The sequence below is a fragment of the Cajanus cajan genome, chromosome 4 (genome assembly GCF_000230855.2).
Source record: "Cajanus cajan strain Asha chromosome 4, NIPB_CcT2T_4, whole genome shotgun sequence".
In the NCBI taxonomy this organism is placed as follows: domain Eukaryota; kingdom Viridiplantae; phylum Streptophyta; class Magnoliopsida; order Fabales; family Fabaceae; genus Cajanus; species Cajanus cajan.
The window spans coordinates 68,853,288-68,870,844 of NC_138520.1; the positions used below are offsets into that span (position 1 = coordinate 68,853,288).

The 17,557-nt window shown below is 34.7% G+C and overlaps 3 protein-coding genes across 3 annotated transcripts; 2 read left to right on the plus strand and 1 right to left on the minus strand.

The window, feature by feature from the left end:
* The first annotated feature begins 326 nt into the window (after positions 1–326).
* Positions 327–4,738, plus strand: LOC109788957 (RING/U-box superfamily protein). The gene is made up of 8 exons (XM_020347821.3): positions 327–1,067; positions 1,204–1,280; positions 1,376–1,544; positions 2,137–2,225; positions 2,442–2,606; positions 3,266–3,343; positions 3,578–3,681; positions 4,156–4,738. The coding sequence occupies exons 1-8, from the start codon at positions 551–553 to the stop codon at positions 4,259–4,261; spliced, it is 1,305 nt and encodes a 434-aa protein (XP_020203410.1). The 5' UTR covers positions 327–550; the 3' UTR covers positions 4,262–4,738.
* A 1,763-nt stretch (positions 4,739–6,501) lies between these two features.
* On the minus strand, positions 6,502–10,477 carry LOC109788956 (heat-inducible transcription repressor). The gene is made up of 6 exons (XM_020347820.3): positions 9,987–10,477; positions 9,379–9,552; positions 9,022–9,162; positions 8,319–8,489; positions 7,771–7,941; positions 6,502–7,152 (listed from the first exon to the last, which is right to left on the minus strand). Exons 1-6 carry the CDS (start codon positions 10,218–10,220, stop codon positions 6,778–6,780), a joined length of 1,266 nt encoding a protein of 421 aa, XP_020203409.1. The 5' UTR covers positions 10,221–10,477; the 3' UTR covers positions 6,502–6,777.
* Positions 10,478–14,095: 3,618 nt separating this feature from the next.
* On the plus strand, positions 14,096–17,297 carry LOC109788959 (RING/U-box superfamily protein). The gene is made up of 2 exons (XM_020347823.3): positions 14,096–14,326; positions 15,327–17,297. Exon 2 carries the CDS (start codon positions 15,327–15,329, stop codon positions 17,064–17,066), a length of 1,740 nt encoding a protein of 579 aa, XP_020203412.1. The 5' UTR covers positions 14,096–14,326; the 3' UTR covers positions 17,067–17,297.
* Positions 17,298–17,557: the final 260 nt, after the last annotated feature.

Genomic DNA, 17,557 nt, shown 5'->3' on the forward strand with positions numbered 1-17,557 from the left:
TAATCACAAAAAAGACTAAAAACAACGATTCTAATTTTATAAGACGGAGAACAAAGATGTTTTTTTTTTTTTTTTTTTACAAGGATCAAAATCAAAATTTGTTAATTTTGTAAGATTAATTACATAATCTTGCAGAGCAAATTAATTTTATTTTGAAAATATTTTAATAAATAAAAGTTGTAGTTTCCTTAAAAAAGCAAAAAAAAAAAAAAAGTGAAAAGAAGTAGAAATCCAAAAATATCATAAATACAAAGATTTTAAAATTTAATGTGTGGAAATAGAGATTAGAATTTAGATTAGATTAGAGTAGATATTATTGAGGAGTAAGTAGCGAATGGCAAATGTGAATCGGGGAAGATAAAGCAGAGAGGAAGTATAGCATCCGAAATGGTTGCTTCTCTCTTTTTCTTATATCCTCTCTCTCTCTCTCCCTTACCCTCTCCTCTCTCTGTGGCGCTTTTCCCTGCACACCACAGCAGAGACCCACTCCGCACTCCCCCTAACCCTAACCCTAACCCTAACCCCTCTTTCATGCTTCCCAATTAGGGTTATGGAAGGGAACAACGCCGACCTCTTCAGACCCTCCTCCTCCCCCTCCGCCTCCCCCCGCCGCTACTCCGCCATCCTCTCCCCCTCCACCATCATCCAGGCCCCGCTCTCGCTGCTCCTCGAATATTCCGGCATCCTCCCCCCCAGGTCCAACCACCACACCCACCCCACCCCCGACGCCGTCAACAACGACGCCGGCGAGGTTTCCATTAGGATCATCGGCTCCGCGGAGCAGGAGCAGCAGCAGCAGCAGCACCACCACAATCATCATCAGCATCATCCCAGGGAGGACGAAACTACCCCTCTCGCCGGGGGAAACGACGCCGTGTTGGCCTCGACGTCGCCTCGCGGCGACGCCGAGGGGGATACCGCCTCGGCGGCGGCGGCGGCATCCGATGGTGTAGGGAGGGATTCGTCTTACCAGAGATATGACATTCAGCATGCCGCCAGGTGGATTGAGCAGGTGTTGCCGTTTTCCTTGCTTCTATTGGTGGTCTTCATCAGGCAGCATTTGCAAGGTGCGGTTTTGGTGAAGGGTTTCGATGAATCACTTTAAGGGGTGTTTTTGATTTGACGTTGTTAGGGATTGTTTGTGGTGAAAGGTTTTGATGAATCCTTTTAAGGGGTGTTTTTGATTTGACGTTGTTGTTGCAGGGTTTTTTGTGACCATTTGGATTGCTGCTGTGCTTTTCAAGTCGAATGATATTCTGAGGAAACAAACTGCGCTGAAGGTGATGGTTCGTTTGTTTTTTTGTGGGTGGGGAGGCAATGTGGTGTTTTTAGTGTTTGAGATTGAGAATTGTGGTGTTTGTTTTGGTGGGTGCAGGGAGAGAGGAAGATACCGGTTTTGATTGGGATTTCTGTTGGGTTCGCGCTTCATGTCGTTGGCGTTTATTGGTGGTATCAAAATGATGATCTAATGTATCCCTTGATCATGCTTCCTCCTAAGGATATACCGCCTTTCTGGCACGCGATTTTCATCATAATGGTGAATGGTGTGTTTCTCCAACCCCTTAATGATTGCCTACATTGCTCATTGCTTGATGTTAATGGATTGTTATTTTTCATCATCATGGTGAATGGTGTGTTTCTCCAACCCCAAACGATTGCCTAGGTTGCTAATTGCTTGATGTTGATGGCTTGTTATTTTTATGTCAACTTTGCGATTGTCATGCTGCCGAGTGGTTGAGAAAAAAAGATTAAATGTGTGTGTCTTTCTTGAAGTCTTCCTTTCTAGTTAGGTTTGTGGTTTGAGTTTTTTGCAATTGAATATTTTTGCAATTGAGTTTTTTAGAATGATTTATACTAACAATGGCACTATTAGCAGCAGAGGGGTTTTAACTGGGCGACTAATTTGTATCCTTTGTCCATGCTTCTGTTGAAGCATGAATTGTGCCTTTTTTTATTCATTTTGGTTTGAATTCTGTCGAACTGATGTATGCCTGCAATTAACATGTTAGCACGGAACTGCTTTTGTGATGGGGGTTCTTACTTGTTGCTGATATTGGAATTATTTGTTTATTCTTTGGTTGAAACTCATTGGATGATTAACCTCATTGCTTTGCCATTTGTGGTTTAAAATGTCAGATACTTTAGTGCGCCAGGCTGCAATGGTATTCAAGTGTATATTGTTGATGTATTACAAGAATAGCCGTGGCCGAAATTATCGTAAACAGGTGAGGTAATAAATTTTGAAGCACTAGGGAAGTTGAAGCTGATCGTTTCTGTTGGGGGAATAGAAGAACATTTTTAGATGGCTCATTTCTTTAGTTATATTATGGTCATCATGTTTCTGCCATCTCTTGTAACATTTCCTAGAGTTATTGGTTCAGGATTTTTTATCATCTTTAACATGTCATTGTATTCTGATGGTACTATCATTTATGTGTCAGGGCCAAATGCTGACTTTAGTTGAATACCTCCTCCTGCTTTACCGTGCCTTGTTGCCAACACCAGTTTGGTATCGTTTCTTCCTGAACAAAGAATATGGAAGCCTCTTTTCATCACTGATGACAGGATTGTATCTAACATTTAAACTCACGTCTGTTGTTGAAAAGGTGTGTTGGTCTTATAAAATATATGTGGATTCTATTTTATTTGAGTGTAGATTGTCAAGACTCAAGAGTGACCTCCCTAGTGTCTCTCTCTGCCCCTTAATCTTAAATTATTAACAATAATATTCAAGTTCAACCCATTGTATTACATTTATCTGCCTGCAACCCTAAAGTTATTCCAGTTTGTGCATATTTTGATTTATTTGAATCTTTTTCTGTCTGCTAACTTCTTTTGTTTGTTAAACTAAATAAATATGAAACTAGTTGTGTTTTTTGCTTTCCATTTTTTTGAGTTGGATCAAGCTGAAAATGTTAGCCGTAGAAATTAGCTCTTTGCTAAAGCTAAAAAATCTATCCAGAGAAAAAGATGAAAATGATTTTTTTTTTGGTTCAGAATCTTGATTTTTTAAACTTCCAAATGATTTTTAAATCTCGCAAATGAAGAGCTTTTCCCGAAGTGAGATGTTTGGAGAAGCTTTTCTCGTATAATGCATATTAATTTACTGTTTGTTTAATTATTCCTGAAAAAGGGGGACCCTAACTATAATGACATCATTTTTTGTGGACACGATGAAGTACTCAGTTTTTTGTTGTCAACTATCTGTGGGTTGCATCCATTTGCATATAGTGGTTCTTATCTTACCTTGTGGCGTGGTTGTCAGGTGCAATCCTTCTTTGCTGCAGTGAAGGCATTGTCACGAAAAGAAATGCACTATGGGGCTTATGCAACATCAGAGCAGGTACTTTGTGTATCTTCTTTTGAACATTGATTTTGGATTTGGTCAATCAATCACTGAAGTCTCAATGTCTGTCCGTTTTCACTGCAAATTACTGCTTTATTAGTTATATACAGAATTTGCAATTATTTTAGCAATAGGCATTTGCACACTTTAGTCTGTTAAAAACTTTATAGCCTGCTATATGCATGCGTGGGAGCAGAAAGTTGTTCATGTAAGTAATTCATCTGATGGCAGGTCAATGCAGCTGGTGATCTTTGTGCTATTTGTCAGGAGAAGATGCATGCCCCAATCTTGCTACGCTGTAAACATATTTTCTGTGAAGACTGTGTCTCAGAGTGGTGAGAATTGCTTTGCTGTTGTTTTTCTTTTGTACTGGTCTGCTTAATGATTTGTAAATGTCATTTGCACTCGAGTAGAATTAGCTCAACAGTTGATTACCAGTATGTGAATTTTCAATCTTTAGGTTTAATATAGTTATATATGTCGCTTCATATTTGTCTGTTAAAAAATTTGTTATGATTTGTGAATCTATTTTAGTATTGAGGTTATCAGGTTTTACATCCTGTTTTTATATTCACTCACGCACCCAAATATATGGATAGGGATCGTTGACACCAGGTGTCCTGCTTTTACATTTGCACTGTTCAATTACTTTTATGTAGAATATGAGATTTACTGATCCATCCGACGAATCGTTGATATTATTTGTCTTTTATATCAAATTTAACATGATTAAGAATTTTTTGCTATTTAGTAATGGACATTTGCTTCTAGATGTGTTTTCTGGCACCTGATTTATCTTATTTTGCCAGGTTTGAGAGAGAAAGAACCTGCCCATTGTGCAGGGCTTTGGTAAAACCCGCAGATCTTAGGTCATTTGGAGACGGCTCTACTAGCCTGTTTTTCCAGTTATTCTGAAATAATATATAAATACAAGCCAGGAAGTTTTTTCTGCTTTGAAGCTTTACCTTTTCAAAGCAGCAGTGGTAATCGTATAATATACAGCAACACATGTAAAATGCTCTAGAGGCAACGTGGGGATACTCAGAAGATGAATGCAGCTGAATAGAATTAAAGTGGTCATGCGTTCATATAATGTACTAGTAAAAGGATGAGTGTATCTAAGTGACCCTGTAAACTAGGAAGTTGATTGAAAATATAATTAAATGAGACTCTTCATTGGCAAGGAATGAAGGTGTCTTTCTCCTAATTACATAGCGATTCTGTGATATAGTGCGAATCAAAGTGTCAATTTTAAACATTTATTATTTTCAAATTTCTCTTTGTGGGTTCTGAAGCACACCTTAAGGAGTGTTGCCCATGGACAGATTATGATTAAAAATCTCACTTCGGTTCATGTACTAAATTTGTGGATACTAGTTTATTTTTGTAATAGTCAATTGGACCACAAGGTTAATGTATTGCTGATCTCCGTGTATCACGGTATTAGAAAGCAAGTGTAAGTCCGTAATTTGTTCGAGCCTGGTTATAAATAGATGCCCTGAATGGGTTAGGATATGTTTACACTTAAATCAACTCTAACCGTTGATGGGTCCTAAAACCAGCTTGGATCAAAATCAATGTCAATGACAGCTGCCTCTTAAAAACGAGTAAAATTATAGTAATGCCAGATTTAATTCATTTAATGTGCAGTAACCTGTCGAATGACTTGAGTTACAGTTTCCTCGACCTATACATATAGCCGAATTATTTATGCTTAAGAATTGACAAATTTCTGAATTTATAGAATCTGAAATTATAGAATTTAGTTTATGTTATATAGAAACTATAGTTAAATTCATAAACATAATCTTAAAATGTTAAGAAAATTAAGCACCAACATAACAAGAAGTGTTTCCACTCAGTTAGGGATGGCAATGGGGGCAGGTAATAGTAAACCTGTTAATGAAAATTGGTCACATACTTACTTTATATTCGCACGAGTATCTATTAAACATGTATTCATGAATTTCTTGAATACTCACGGATATTCATCGATATTTATGGATATTTTAAATTTTTTTAAAAAATTAAAAAAATTAGATTACAAATAATTTTAAGTTTATATTAAAAATAAAAATTCAATGTTGATTTTGAACTAGTATTTAACGTTAATTTTGTTGAAATAATAATAAAAATACAAGATAATTAATAATTTAAAATACATCAATCTCATACAAGTGAAAGTCTCGTATTACAAAGATACAATAATTCAATCTCATAATTTCAAATGAAAGTAAACAACTTAAAATATACAAATCTTATTGGTTCATTCAAAGCTAGAAAATTAATCAAATTACATCCAACGTAATTTTATGAAAAGAAAAGAAGATGAGAGAGTGTAGTTTTAGGGTTATGTGGTACAAGAATAATTAGAATATTTAATAAATATTATTAAACGGGTACCTGCGGATATGAATATTCTCATACCCGCCCCCGCTCCATTTATAAACAGGTAAAAAATTATCCGTCTCCATTATCCGCATGTACTCAATTAACCTATCCATTTATTATCCGTAGTAGATTTTACTTGCAGATACTCGCAAGCACCCAATTAACCTATGCATTTAATATCTGTAGTAAATTTTACCTACAGATACCTGCACGTACATGTATTTTTGTCATCCCTACACTCAGTGGTCAACATACCAAGTTTCCAATCATATGAACAATTTTAAGCGAGTATACCTTCAGAAGTTTAGATACATATTTTATGTGATGTTTCTATTAAAACAGAACATGTAATTATTTCGCAGATGCTAAATTCATTCAAATGCATGCATGTCGTCCTTCTGATGAATAAGAAAACGATGAATCGAATTAGAGGAGTTACATTGTCAGAAATAATTTGCTGCAACGGATCATGATTCAAAGAGGGTAGCTGAATCCCTTGAGCAGAACCACATAAGGATTTATATTGAAGTGTTTCGAACAATGTACACTCTCATGATTGAGTTAGTTTATTATTACCTTACAGAATTTCTCTACTTTATTTTATGACAAATTCACTTCATTAGCGCATCGTTCCTTTCTTTTCATAAAGCGTTTTGCATGAGAATTCGCTCGACCCTGGTTTTCATTTTCAGTACTCCGTAGACCAAGAGGACAAATTGATATATTGATGTGAAATATGATAACTCATTTGTCCTATTCTTAAATACTTTTAAAATGTTAATTGAATTTGTCATATTCGTAATACATCCAGCTCCAAAAAATTATGATCAGTCAATACAAAGGCATTTGCCAAACCAACCTTACCATGAAAGGAAGGTCATACACAACACAAAAAATATGGCTTTCTCTTCATATACCCCACTCTTCCTCACTTTGCAACAAGATAGAAAAAAAAAAACAAAAAGTTCCAAAGCATGCACTTTTCCTGAAAACAAGAGAACCTCTTCTAAGGCTAAACCATGAAAAGAATAAGAAAGGTATCATTTTGTATGTGGAGAAACCGAGACAGTTGAAGGAGCCTCATCATCTGATGTACTCTTGTAATCTTCTTCTTCCGGCACAGTAAATATTTCTTTTGACAACATCGGTGGAGTTTGGGCTAGAAGAACCTCATCAGGAGATGGTGGTGATGATGAGCGTGGATAGACAGATAACAACCGTGTGAAGCCAGCAGCATCTGCAGGGTAAACTTCAGTGACTTCTCCCATGCCCTCATCTATATACACCACATCCTGCATAGTCAGCTGATGGTATTCCACAATTTCCCTTAAGAAACGGTTTTCCCTAGCATATGTCTCATTCTCACTCGCCAGACGAGCCTTCTCAGCAAGAAGTGTCTCCAGTTGATGCCTGATCTGAGGTTCTCACAAAAATATAGACGAGTTCAGTTTCTAACTCATGCAAAACTCAAAACAAGGTAGTGAGTAATGTACATGATGCATTATGCATACGTGCGTGCGTGCATCTACCTATGAATGAAGCATGCATAAAGGATACCAGAGACAATACTCATGTCAATACTTAATACTATTAATCTTAGAAACGTAAATTTGAGCTTAATTTAATCCTACAAAATTGGCTTATAAGGTGATAATTATTTCTCACTTGTATACTTTATCTTGACCTTATCTTTAGTCTCACTTGAATTTTTTCCAATATACTCTGTCTGATTCAATATTATTGGGTTTGATATGTGAATAAAAAGGTAAAAGACCATTTTTATAATGATGGATATATGAAAAGCTCTAATACCATCTTAAAAGCATAAGTTTAGACCTAATTTAATCCTATAAAACCAACTCATAAGATAATTTATATATTCTATTTTTACTTTATCTCTAGTGCTACTTGTGCTTTTTTCCAATAACACCACATGACATAATAGGACACTTCAAATTTTGCCATGTCAATGTGAGTGCTTCTAGATGTATAAACACAAAGTTGAAGTAGAGAAACATCAAGCTAATTAATACCAGATCATCATCTTCACGGTTCTGTCCCTTTTCACTGCCCTCTCGGTCTCGGAGTATTTTATTTTCTTCTTCAAGTTGAGCACACCTGGCTTTGGCAAATGCCAAATCTGCTTTAACAGATTTTAGCTCGCGAAGAAGTAATTTTGCTTTGGCAGCTGTAGCCATTGCCACCTGCAACCGGATCAAAATGAAATTATGTTTCTTTGGTCACATGAAGAAACCAAAACATCTTGATTCAAATAAAAAACCATCACATACTCAGTTTTATGTCCACAATCAAAATCAAATGCAAAAGTTAAACTGTGCTTCCTACAACTACATTGAGTATGAATGAATGCCTATAGGTAGCCAAAGTCTTAAGAAGTAGACCCGTTTCTTCAAGGCCATTTGTGAACTGAATTTAAATTAATGACTTGACATGGAAATAAGATCACTCTTATGCTAACTTAAAATCCATTAACAACTCCAATATTATATAAGACATTGTATGCCTTCACTACATGAACCAGTGAGGGCAGTAACACATGATTGCATAGTTGCCACCTTACGTCGCGTGATGCCTTGAGTTTTGTTTCATGGCTAGATTGAGTCTGTGTCTGGACTGCTTCTTGTAGTGGATTTCTCATATCTGAAGTTTGGTTTATGTCCACAGAGTTACTTTTTCGCCTAATTTGAGTTCTCAGGTCTGCTGTCTTATTCTCCATCATTGTTCGGCCTTCCTGAAGAAATTAGAAAAGCAGCGTTGAATCGGAGAAAGTGATATATCAAGCATTAGCAATAAGTAAGTGAGCCAGTTACCAAACAAAACCGAGTAACTAACTAAACAAGAAACTCTGCCTGTATTCAGTATTCCTTCTTTGGGATATGAATATGTGATGTACTGTTGAAACATGGAGTTCAGATAAATTTATCAACAGCTGGCAGCTATATTTTGTGTTTAACTCAGTGATTTGCAAACCATAACAGTGGTTAGACTATTGGTTAATAATATATATAGATTGATCAACAGACTAATAATCTGTTATCAGTTTATTAGTAATTTAACCAATTTATAATACACCTTCATATCTAATAATTCAGTCATTAATCATTATTAACCAATATAGAAATGATATGAAAATTGTGGCTGCTCCTAACATTTCTGGATTGTGTTGATGATAAATCATAAATGGCAACCTGCATCTATAGACCAACTAGAATTGTAGAGAAAGCAACCGCAAAATGGAAGTAAGATAGAGACAAATTGTTTACCTCGAAAGCCTTCTCAAAAGTGTCACCTAGTTGATTGAGGGACGAAGTGATTGCATCCAACCCCTTCCGAAATTTAGGATTGTCCATTTTTCTGTTGCAGTCGAGGGATTCATACACAGGCTTGAATTGTGAAGGGTTGTTCTAAGCATGCCAAAGAAAAAACACACACATACACACAATTAAGTTGATTCCAGTCCAACTAGAAAAGTAAAATGTCAGGCATATTCATTCCAAAATCAAGAGCCTTAAGTTTTATGTTTCATATAAGCGTCATATCATATTATATCAGATCTTCATGCATTGTATATAACGTAATAGCGAGTGAACAAACGCCAAATTATACATGACAATAATCACCTGAGTTGCAGGACTTGTAAAGGTATTAAATGAGTGCGATTTGAGTGTTTGGGGCCTGATGATGTCATGTTGTGGAGCTGGCTTATCATCATCTAGAATTGATTTGGCTTTCTGCGCAATCACACCCCAGAAACCAGCAGCCTTGGAGTTGTCATTCCCTTCAGACTCAAAGCTCTGCATTCATTCATTTGAGGAATTAACTACATATATTATATGTTAATTGAGTCAATATTTCCCACACTCTCACTTTTTATATACACACATAAGTCATATCAAGTGAAATGTAAGATTGGTGAGAAGAGTTGATCTTGATCCTTTAATCGTACATGAATGATTAAGATTGTCCAGAATCAATTTTGATTCATCATTGTAATATTGAATCCTTAAAATTATCTATTCTCTTTTCACATCCTCACCTTTTATTTATCTATCTATCCATTTGTTTGTATCTTTCTGTATATTTATCTATCTGTCTATCTATCTATTTATCTATCAGTCGGTATCTATATATGAAATCAAGAGTTTCAAAGTTATAATGGGAAATTGATGAAAAGCATTGATACAATGGTTGGTCTAAAACAAATGAAGGCATATTGAGCATCCAATACCTTGGATCTTTGATGGTCGGAGGGGGAAAAGGCGAAGGAAAGAGATGGTTGACGATGAGAAGAAGAAGCTTTGATGGCTTGAGCAGCGAGAGATGATGTTGAAGAAGAGGAAGATGAGAAGATTGATGGAGAAGCATTGTCAAGATCAGAATCCTTAACATCATCCAATGATGGATGAAATTCTTCCTTGAAGGTGGAAGCCCTGGATATACCTTGCCTTCTCCTGTACGCCATGCTACAACAACAACCTCAGAGATCACAAAACCAGAACGAGGAGAGATTCAACTGCCACCCAACCAACTCTGTTTTTTCTTCTCCTTGCTTTTTTTCCGGCTTCATGAAATGAAATGTTAACCATATAATATGTTAATATTAACGGTTGCTTCTTAATCACATGTCATAGCATCTCATTGGTTCGAATATAAATGAACTCAAGTTTTTTAAATAAGATATCAAATTTCACCCTTAAACGAAAAAAACAAATAGTTAAATATAATTAGTCAGATTTTCTGATAAAAGATTAAGACATGAAAATAGAATGGTGTCCCAAAAAGATATAGAAACACTCATAGAGAGAGAAAAATAAATGTTGCTTTTAACTTGTAACAAACATGTGTGTGGTGTGTGTCCCCTTCATTTAGGCCACGTCCAACATATTTCTTCTGCACTGAGTAAATTATCGGTTACCCTTAATAGCTTGATGACAATATTTTCAATAATACAAAAATAAATAAAATCTTCCAAACACGTTAACCAATCAATATATCTACATGTTCTTAACCATTAAATTTTACTTAATTTAATATGATGAGTTGATACGGCAGTTAAATATTTTACACTTATATATTATAAGAACAATTTAGTTAATGAAAAATCAATATTCAATTTTTATCTTATGTTAAAACTTGTCAAGTCAACAGTAAACACGATATTATAAGTAAAATTAATTTTTGATTTTTGATTTAGTAGTTGAAAGATACCATATTATTATTATTATTGTTATCTAACTTTAAAGATGTGAAATATCATGTGTAGGGATAGAACCTTTAAAGGCATAACATTTCATACTATTCAGGCGGGCTAGCCTTTCTTTTCTTTTCCTTTTTTCTTCTCATAATTCCATTATTGCATGAGAAAGGCAATAATGTTTATAAAAGGTAATTATGGATGGATGGTCCATCGATTCCTTCATTTCTCCCGAAAAGTAAAAATATGATCAAATGGTTGTTTATGTAACTCAACCTTGGTATATAGGAAGTTTTGTTATAATAATTATGTGGTATACCATATTATGGTTTTTTTTTCTATTTTATTAAAATTTTCTGAACTTCCAAGTGTAACCTTTTTGAGTTATTATTTTTGTGAACCAAGGACAAATCAAACGAGAGAAAGGGTCATACGCGTTAAGTGACAACTCAACTCAAAAGACAACCAGCGAAGCAAAGCCTACTTGAAGCATAGATTGAATGAATTTTCATAAGTCAGTACCATACACCTATGATTCTTCACTAAATTCTTTCCAAATTAATAGTGCTTTTTATTTGTATCTGTCATATTTCTTATTGTTAATATTAGTAATTCTCAACAAGCTTTTCCATGTGACAACTTTAGTGATGCCTTTCCCATTAAACGAAGCAATTGTGAAGAATATAATTGTTTGGCTTAGCTTTGAGACTCAAAATCCAAAGGAAAGATCTTTTCTACGTAGTTCAACACTGGCACCAGGTTTTGGTAGGACACAAAATGTAACCATGTATGGAACTAGATCCCTTAAAGTTCAAAATTGAACTGCAATTAATGGAGGTAACTATAATCGGATGATGCTAGGTACTTTTTGAAAAAAGTGTTCATATTTTACTTTAATACGAAAAGAAAATGCTACATGACCAACATCTATGTGCTTAAAAAGTTAATTGCATAAGATCCATAGCCAGACATGTATGTGTATATAGAACAATCTCAGCACTGAAAGATTCTCTCATATAAACTGAAATTTTGGGATCCAAGGACCCCTTTTCCTCATCTTTCAAAGATGCTTGGTATTATGATATCGAGGTTGACAAAAACCAAAGCATGCTTGGTCTTATGATTTTGGTAGTTTGCTTAGGCTTTCAAAGAAAGTGATTTTAAAATAACTGATTTTTTAAAATTTTCAGAGATTTTTACATAAGTAGAAACTGATTTATGTTTGGTTATATAAAAAAAAAATTTAAAACTTCATCCTCTCGCAGCAACTGTTCTAAAGAAAACTATTTTTCTGTTTCTTTTGTCTCCTAATTATTAAAAATAATTCACTCAAGTATTTCTAAAATTTGGGTAAGCACTTTTTCTTTAAAAAAATGTGTTTTAGATTTTTCTTTTGAACAAAAGAGGCTCAATTATAACTCAGTATGCAAATGTACTGTTGTTTGGTTGTACGATGTGATCCACTGTGTTGTGTGAATCTCTTGGGCCAGTACCATGTAGACGTAGTGGATTGGGTTAATATAATACTCCCCCTACTTTGGGGCAAGGAATCTTGTTTAGTCCAGAAACATTTTTATCAACTGTTGAAGGATTTTTCTTTCTATGATAGTGTCCTAAAATTGACAATAAAAAATTAATCTATATTTATAAGATGTGATTTTTGTTAGTTAAACATTATTTAAATATAAACAGAATCGAACTTGGAAGCATCAGATTAATCTCCCATATCTTGGAGTAGACTTTATAATCACTAGATAAAGAAAATTGATTATTGAAAAAGTTTATTTAAGGGAAATGTTTTCTTAAAATTAAATATGTAGGATAACTTATCCATGTAGAATAAAAACTATCTCTCATTAAAAAAAATCTTTTATATAGAAATAAATAAGTATTTTACTAAAAATAATATTTTTTAATGCTATCATTCAATTATAAAATTTAAATATAATATATTTGTTAACTTCTACAACAATTATATAAACAAAATCTTACTTTAGATATTTTTTACATGATTTTCTTTTGACTCTTTTTTACATATGATTGTTTTTCACTGATTGATAGTATAATTTTTTTTTACAATAAGATGATAAGAAAATTAAATAATAAACAAAGTTACATTAAAGAAAAATAAATAGGTTTAAATCTACTTTTGATCTTTATAATTTCTATAAATATATAATTTTAATTTTCAATTTTTATTATAAATTTGATCTCCTTATTTTCAAGTAATTTCGATCCACTCATTAATATATAATTTATAATTAAATAAAAGAATGTTGGCATGTTTGTGAATGACACTACCTAGAAATTGTTTAGCCATGTTAACCTTCATATAAAGAACAAAATTGTTTTTTTGCTATGGACAACAATGAGTAAGGTCTAAGGATACTATCCACCCCCATACTCATATTTTAAAAAATACTTATACTCATTTCCATACTTTTACACTTAATAATTTCAATCATCATTCTCATACCTTAATAAGAAAAAATATATACACAAAAGATTATAGAGCTACTAATACTAAAATAGATCTAAATCTTAATAAGAGTTTGGACCTTTTACCTTCAAGTTTAATTTACTCCTCTTGAATCTTTTAAGATTAGGTTCTTAAATATAATGTTATCAGATAATTAGTCTAAAAATCAATAAATTTATCATACATAATTATTTATGATAGTATAAAATTGCTTTTTAACTTCATTCCATATTTCAATTAACCTACCATAAATCCTTAATTACTTAAATAAAAAAAATAACACCTAAAAGTTAGTAAAATGAAATAGGGAAATACTAAAGATCGGATCAAATATAGTTAATCCAATAAAATAAGCGGAACTAAAAATGTGGGAGAAATCTTCTTTTTTAGGTATTGAGATAAATGAGAACATTATTAATTATTAAAAGAAATGAAATGAAAAATCCAAAAAAAAAAAAAAAGTACTTAAAGCACTCGTTTTACTTAAGAAAATTAAAGAAATAAAAAATAGTGGTACTAAAAATGTGGGGAAAAAATCTTCTTATTTAGGTAAACAGAACATTATTATTTATTAAAAGAAAAGAAATGAAAATTTTGTGAATGAATAGTAGTATAATTAGACATTGGTAGAACAGTGGAAACAAAAAAGGCTTCAAAAAAACGAAAAATGAAAAAGAAAGAAACGTCGTCGTTTGATTTGGTGCGTGTTGACGAGGGGCAGAGTCGCCGGCTGAGGATTTGATAGAAAGGAAAGAAAAAGATTTCTTCTTCTTCTTCGACTCATTCAAATCCAAATCCAAACCCAATTTTCTCACTTCAAATTTCACATCTTTTTTTGCTTTCTTCGCCGATCCCACTCTCTGCTTCTTCGCGTCGCCGTTACTCGCTCTCTCAGGTAACTTTTTCTCACTCTTCTCACCTCAGCACACAGTTTTTACGCTATCTAACGCCGTCAAAAATCCACCTTTACGATAACCCTACATTGCTTTTACTCTTATCGACGATTTTCGTCTTCTGGGTGTTTCGTAATTGTAGTGGTTTAGTAACTCCGCTTCGATGATTTGAATACATGATATCTTATGATTCTCATTTTCATTTTCATTTTATTTTTTTGTTACATTGTTTCACAATGCGTTTAACTTATTCCTGAATTTGCATGCTTTCCTCTTTCCATCAATTATACGCATTTCGAGTTAGTTAGGCGGATCATTGAACTAGTTACCATCTCTCTGCCACTGGTTGTGTGTTTGGGTGAGCGGTTATAAACTTTATTTTGTAAAATTGATTTTTGGTGAAGATGAATTTGAAGTGAAGGGGTTTATGATTGGGAACTTTTATTATGAAAGTATGTTTGTTGTGTATTATAAAATTTTCTACTTAGCACAGAAATTGCGTGTGTGTGTGTATATATATATATATATATATATATATATATATATATATATATATATTTTCCAGTTGTAGTTAAACGTGATTTTAAGAGCAAAGTTGATTTTGAATCATTATAACCAAACATGCAAAATTTATTCCAAAATCAAGTTTGTCCCAAGTAGACCTGTGTTTGGGGAGTTGAAATGCTCTCCCATACTGTAAGCAATTTCATGTGCTTGGTATCACATTTGATACTTGATTGATTCTCAGTGTCTGAGTACCTTCTTCGTGAGCTTAACTCGGTTGATTTTATCAAGTTGATGGTCTCACTGGTCTGTTTGCTTGTGCCATTCTTAGATGTAGATCGGTTCTAATTGTTTGGACTTTGGATTACTGCTTAGTGTTGTGTCTTGTTAATGGTTGATTTAGATGCCTTGTTATTGGCATTTTCTGGCTTGTTTGATTGCCTGTTTTGAATATATATTATTGTCTTGGTAAAATCTGGATTTTGTCTGGGGTTTCAGATGGCTGCAAATTCTGGGAATATATCATTTGCATCGTCTCAGTCTAGTTCACAGGTTCATGGGGACACTGATTCTGCCCAGGTTGCAGTGTGTTCTCATTGCCAAAAGGCCCTATCACCTGATAATGAAATGGCAAGTGATCTTGCTAGCAGTGGTGTGTGTGGTGATTGTAAATTTTTGTTACTTGAAGATTATGGGAGTCATACAGTTAGCCAAAGCTCACGGAGGAGGCTTAGAGGAAGATTTAGACACAACAGTTCTGAATCCGTGGAGAATAATTTATCACAACTGATCCCCCATATGGTTAATACTGTGAGGCAACATCAATCACCTGCATATGGGGAGGATGATCAACTTGTAGATGGTGATGCCTCTGCTTGGTCAGTGCAATTTCCTAGTACACATACTACCCCTAGTGGGTCTAGAAGGTGGAGGCAGGTTCTCTCTGACACTGACAGTGATGGTTTTGATAATTGGAATTCTCTTTATGGTGACAATGAATCAATTGCTAGTTTTAGACGCTACAGGGTTGGTGAGACTGATTCTTTCTCTCACAGTGCTTATGGAGGTGACTCTGATATCTCTGTGGATGCACGTAGTTTTGTAGGCACTGGAATCTTTAATTTACCAGATGAAAGAGATGAGTTTGATAGTGACACTGACATAGATCCTATGCATGCTGGCCTAAGCCAATGGATTACAGATGAAGAGGATGAGGATGAAGATGAAGACGAAGATGACGAAGATGAAGACGAGGATGAGGACGAGGATGAAGATGAAGATGAAGATGGAGAGGAGGCAGAAGAGGAGGATAGAGAATGGGAATTAGCTGAGACTGAGGAAGCTGAAGCCACAGCCCGCCTTCCAATTTTTTTCACCTCAAGTCCACGTGAGGACAGGGATCAAATTCATTGGCAACAAAGGTTTAATTCAACTGAATCTGAGGGAATGTTCAGCCAGATAATCAGGGATACCTGGCATGCTTTGGAGGATGTTGATTTACCTCATAGAGCAAACTTTGGGGATTATCTTGATGTTAGACGTTTTGAAGATCTGCTTGAGCATCTTGCTGAGAATGACAGCTCAAGACGAGGAGCACCTCCTGCTTCTGTGTCTTTTGTGAATAATCTGCCGCATGTAGTCATTGGCAAGGAACATGAGAAACATGGTGAACTAGTTTGTGCCATTTGCAAGGATGTCTTGGCACTTGGCACTGAAGTAAGTCAGCTTCCCTGCTCTCACCTTTATCACATTAATTGCATTTTGCCATGGTTGAGTGCACGAAATTCATGCCCTCTTTGTCGTTATGAGCTTCCAACTGATGATAAAGATTATGAAGAGGGAAAGCAGAACATTGATGCTAGAAATGTGATCCATGAGAGGCAGCAAATAGAAGTAACGGATGATAGCTCCTCCGATGTTTCTGATGGAGGCGATGTGAATGAAGAGGATGATACTAGTCAAGGTGGTATAAGGCAGAGAGTTGTGAGCTCAGGTTCTACTGCGAATTCCTCTGCAACAAGAAGTGGTAGAGGAAGATGGTTTTTTCTTGCTGCAGCTCCAATTGTCGGTCTAGTGGGCATTGTTCTTGTCTTGTGGTTAGGTAATAACTCTCAGATTGAAGGGAGTAGACATCTGGGTGGTCACTATTTGGCTGGGCAAAATCAGCATGCTGTTCATGCTTATGCCTCTTCAAACCAGAGGGAGAGTAGAAGCAGAAGATGGTGGTGCCCATTTTAAGTGCCTCTCTAAATGTTTATCAATAATGCCTCATCATGGCCACTTGGGGTGAAATTTTTATCTGACTCATGGCGTGCCTTGTGTCTTCACTAATTTAAGAAGACATGTATAGATTTTAGTTTGTAATGCCTTGTCTGTTTTGTTTTCTTTCTTTTCTAGTTTGTGTTTCAAGAACCCAATGTATGAATATTTGATAATCTATCGATACTGTTTTACCGTGTTAGACCGAAATCAGTCATACAATTGACCCAAGTTTCTTAGCTTGGAAAGCAAGCATCATTATCAAGTTGATAATACTGCAAATTTTCCAAACCATGGAGTTTAATTTTCCATTTGGCAGGTTTTGTAAGTTCCAGAATTTAATACTTACTACTCCATGTGAACTGAAATTTTCAGACTTGCAACGTGTTTTTAAGGCTTTCTTTCCTTGCAACTACATGATTCAACTTTCGTTTGGAAAATGTTTCAAACTGCATCAAATGCCTAGATGT

What these genes read in the sequence shown, in the direction of transcription:
- LOC109788957 (XM_020347821.3), top strand. Translation starts at nt 551, where the DNA reads ATGGAAGGGAACAACGCCGACCTCTTCAGACCCTCCTCCTCCCCCTCC. An exon ending in GGAAACAAACTGCGCTGAAG is followed by an intron (nt 1,281 to 1,375) that starts GTGATGGTTCGT and finishes TGGTGGGTGCAG; the next exon opens with GGAGAGAGGAAGATACCGGT. An exon ending in GAAGACTGTGTCTCAGAGTG is followed by an intron (nt 3,682 to 4,155) that starts GTGAGAATTGCT and finishes TTATTTTGCCAG; the next exon opens with GTTTGAGAGAGAAAGAACCT.
- LOC109788956 (XM_020347820.3), bottom strand. Translation starts at nt 10,220, where the DNA reads ATGGCGTACAGGAGAAGGCAAGGTATATCCAGGGCTTCCACCTTCAAG. An exon ending in CTTTTGAGAAGGCTTTCGAG is followed by an intron (nt 8,490 to 9,021) that starts GTAAACAATTTG and finishes TAATTTCTTCAG; the next exon opens with GAAGGCCGAACAATGATGGA. An exon ending in ACCGTGAAGATGATGATCTG is followed by an intron (nt 7,153 to 7,770) that starts GTATTAATTAGC and finishes TGAGAACCTCAG; the next exon opens with ATCAGGCATCAACTGGAGAC.
- LOC109788959 (XM_020347823.3), top strand. Translation starts at nt 15,327, where the DNA reads ATGGCTGCAAATTCTGGGAATATATCATTTGCATCGTCTCAGTCTAGT.